This window comes from Mustela nigripes, chromosome 2 (genome assembly GCF_022355385.1).
Source record: "Mustela nigripes isolate SB6536 chromosome 2, MUSNIG.SB6536, whole genome shotgun sequence".
In the NCBI taxonomy this organism is placed as follows: Eukaryota; Metazoa; Chordata; class Mammalia; order Carnivora; family Mustelidae; genus Mustela; species Mustela nigripes.
In genome coordinates, this window is record NC_081558.1 from 662,547 (window position 1) to 666,357 (window position 3,811).

General features: G+C 66.9%; 1 protein-coding gene across 1 annotated transcript in view; it reads left to right on the plus strand.

The window, feature by feature from the left end:
• The window catches only part of MIDN (midnolin), an 8,471-nt gene extending 4,677 nt beyond the window's left edge, over window positions 1-3,794 (plus strand). Inside the window, 5 exon segments of the mRNA XM_059388470.1 lie at window positions 1,209-1,466; window positions 1,552-1,866; window positions 2,010-2,154; window positions 2,407-2,667; window positions 3,302-3,794. Coding sequence (XP_059244453.1) covers window positions 1,209-1,466; window positions 1,552-1,866; window positions 2,010-2,154; window positions 2,407-2,667; window positions 3,302-3,579 — 1,257 coding nt within the window. The 3' untranslated portion in view covers window positions 3,580-3,794.
• Window positions 3,795-3,811: the final 17 nt, after the last annotated feature.

The following is a 3,811-nucleotide window of genomic DNA, read 5'->3' on the forward strand; positions in this document are numbered from 1 at the left end:
TTTTTTTTTTTTACCTCTTCCTTTCCTCATTTTTCTGGCAGCAGGGCCCTCCTCCCAGGAGGGTGACACAGGCCTCAGCTATCCGACTGCTGCCAGGGTGGGGGAAGCAGGCTGCTGCCCGCCCCGGCTAGGGGGTGGGCTGGGCTGGCCGCAGGAAACCTGCTCAGCGGCTTCCCTTCCTCCTGCCTGGAGGCCCTCGCCCCCTCCCCGACATGTAGCATCCTGTCCTCACCAGCTAGGTAGTGAGGAGGAAGAGGGGCGCTGGTGCTGGGTGGTCCGCCATCAGGAGGGTCCGTGGGCTACAGGCAGAGCTGGGGTCCCAGAAGCCGGGTGGGGGCCGCACTGGATCTCCTGGTGAAGATGGGAACTGAGCTCTCGGCTCTCAGGGGGGCCTGCGGTTGGCAGGGGGGCCAGGGGTGTCTTTGGTTCACATCCGCCCCACAGTGCCTGCGTCAGGGGCGGGGGGGGGGGGCGCCGCTGGGCGGAGTGACTGGCTCCGAGGGCTGTTTCCCCGCCTGGCACCGAGTCATGCCCGCCTGTTCGCCCTCCCCAGGGAGGAAGTTGCAGGGCAGAGGGGTGGGGGGGGGACTCCCCAGCTGCTCTTGGGAAGCCACCTCAAGCCTTTCCTGCAAGGGGAGCTTCTGGACCCGGGGGGGGGGGTTGTGCCCTGCAGACTAGGCTTCAGGGTTTGGGGGAGCTGCACACTGCCCGCCTTCCTCGCCGCCTCCCTGCGGCCCCCAAGCAGAGAAGGTTACGCCTGCCGCTGCCAGCGGAGGGCTGGGAGGCGGTGGTTCTGAGTCATCCCGGCCTATGTCACTTCTCAGAAACCTCCACCCCCCCCACCATCCTCGCCCCTGGGGAAAGCTCAGCACTGGCCAGGCTCCAGAGGAGGGACCCAGTCTGCATTGGGTGTCGGATGCACCCCCTGCCACCGCCACCCACCAGATCTGAGGGTTTGTGTTGGGGCTGCATAGAGGTCTCGCGGGACCCAGGCCTCAGAACCATCAGGGCCCCCTCCAGCAGGGAAGCCTCCCCCTCAGCCTCAGCCCCACCCAGGACAGATAAATATTTATCTTGAGAAAGCAAAGGTTAGGAAGAAGAATTTGTCCAGGAATTCCCGCCCACTTGCTGCCTGGGTGGCTTAACTGGGAGGGGGTCTGAGATTGGCTCCCTCTGGTATTTACAGGCAGAGGATGGGGAGCTGGGAGGTGGGGTTATTTGAGGGCAGCGGCTGCTGACTGGGTCTTGCCCCCTCTGGCCTCAGTTTCCCCTTAAAAGAACCAAGCTGGCCAGGGAGGGCCAGGCCCCCCCATCTGACCCGCCTCTGTCCCCCACAGCCCCCAGTGGCGCCCGGGCCGGGCCGGGCTGGCGGAGGCGTCTTCCGGAAATACCGATTCATTTTATTTAAGCGTCCGTGGCACCGACAGGGACCCCAGAGCCCAGAGAGGGGCGGCGAGAGGCCCCAGGTCACGCAGCGTGGGGTGCCGGGGCTGGGCCGGGCTGGGGGCACAATAGGCTGGGGCCCTGGCGCTGACGGGCCCCTCTCTACAGGTCAGTGACTTCCTGTCGGGCCGCTCGCCGCTGACCCTGGCGCTGCGCGTGGGGGACCACATGATGTTCGTGCAGCTGCAGCTGGCTGCCCAGCACGCCCCGCTGCAGCACCGCCACGTGCTGGCCGCTGCCGCCGCCGCCGCCGCCGCTGCCCGCGGGGACCCCGGCATGGCCGCCCCCGTGTCGTCCCCCTGCCGGTCCATGGCCGGCGCTGCCCGAGTCCCCCCGATGGCCAGCAGCCCTGCCCCCACGTCCCCCTCATCTGTGACCGCCGGCTCCTTCCGATCCCACTCCGCTTCCGCCGCCTGCCCTGAGGTGAGTCTGGGGAAGGTGGGCTGTCCCGCACCTCACGGAGGGAGGGGCTCAGAGCCCCAGGTCTGCAGCCTCCAGGGACTGTCCTTGCTCCCCCCGACCCGCCGCAGCTGACCTGCCTTCCTCTCCCCGGCCGCCCCCCCCAGATGGACTGTTCGCCCCCCGCCAGTGCTGGCGCCAGCCCCACTTCAACCCCCGGGGGGAGCCCTACCTCCCGCTCCCGCAAGCCTGGCGCTGTCATCGAGAGCTTCGTGAACCATGCCCCGGGGGTCTTCTCAGGGACCTTCTCTGGTAGGTGTCGCAGTACCCCTGCGGGGATCCCCTGCCACCCAGAGGCAGCGGCTGGGTGGGGGTACAATCTCACCCGTTGCTCCCCGGGGTCTCCTGGCCCGTGCCCCACCACACGGGAGGCTCTGGGCCCCCAGGAGGCGCAGGTCCCCGCGTGCTCACTCCCACCCTGGGGGCCCACCTGTCTGCGCATGCGCTTCAGAGGCCACGTGTCCATCCCGCCTGCACTCACCGGCAGCCCCCCACCTCCTGCAGGCACACTGCACCCCAACTGCCAGGACAGCAGCGGGCGCCCGCGGCGTGACATCGGCACCATCCTGCAGATCCTCAACGACCTTCTGAGTGCCACGCGGCACTACCAGGGCATGCCCCCGTCCCTGACCCAGCTGCGCTGCCACGCGCAGTGCGCACCCGCCTCACCTGCCCCGGACCTCACCCCCAAAACTACCTCCTGCGAGAAGCTGGCGGCTGCGGCCCCGGCCTCCCTGAGCCAGGCCCGCATGTGCAAGCCCCTGGGTGAGTGTCCAGCGCACCCCGCCCATCCCTGGGCTGTTGAAGGCCCCTCTGTGCGTGGCTCAGGGCAGCTGACCCGCCGGGGGGCTAGGGGGGCCAGCAGCTGCTGCTTGCCCTGCTCCGCACGAGAGTGGAGAGAACGGAGCATGTGTGTTTGGGGCACAAAGTGTCCTTGTCCTCCCCCGAGAGGGGCACTTCCTTCCCTCCCCCCCACCCCCCTGCACTTTGTCCAGATGGCAGGTGGGGCCTCTGTGAATGGCCTGGTCTGATGAAGGGGGGCAGCAGAGCAGCTCCAGGGGTGGCTTGAGTCCCCCAGAGACCCAGCCGACCCCAGGAAATCCTGAGCCCTGTGGAACAGTGTCACTTCTGCCTTGGCGGGCCTCCAGCCCAGGTCGTGAGGGGGAAACAAAGCCACCAGCCTGAGGACCATGGTCCCACCTGACCAGTGGGCTGGCGCTGTGCTCCAGCGCCCACCTCGGCGGGCTCTTGGCGGTGGACAGGGCCTGAGAAGCCTCAAGTCTGAGACACCTCCTGGCTACTGGGAAGGCTGGGTGGTGCCTTGTGCTGTGGGGGTCGGGGGTTGTCTGGCCTCTCCCCACAAGGGCCAACAGGGCTCATGGTCACTGCCTCCTTTCAGGGGACCGGCTGCGGCAGACGGAAAACCGGGCCACCCGTTGCAAGGTAGAGCGCCTCCAGCTCCTGCTCCAGCAGAAACGGCTCCGCAGGAAGGCCCGGCGGGATGCCCGCGGGCCCTACCACTGGCCGCCAAGCCGCAAGGCCGGCCGCAGCGACACCAGCGGCGGCGGTGGGGGTGGCGGGCCCAGTGAGGCCTCCGGCTTGGGCCTCGACTTCGAGGACTCCGTTTGGAAGCCGGAAGTCAACCCTGACATTAAGTCAGAGTTCGTGGTGGCCTAGGAACCACGTCCCTCGCCCGGCCACCCTGAGTGGAGAGTCCCCTGGGCCAGCCTGCGTGTGGGAGGGCGGGCAGTTGGGGTCAGGGCAGCGGGAGGCCCCTCCCTCCCCACCAGCTTCCTTCTGGTTTTTTGGTTTGTTTTTTTTTTGTTTGTTTTGTTTTGGGGTTTTTGTTTTTTTGTTTTGTTTTGGTTTTGGGGTTTTTTTTTTGGTTTTTTGTTTTTGTTTTTTTTTT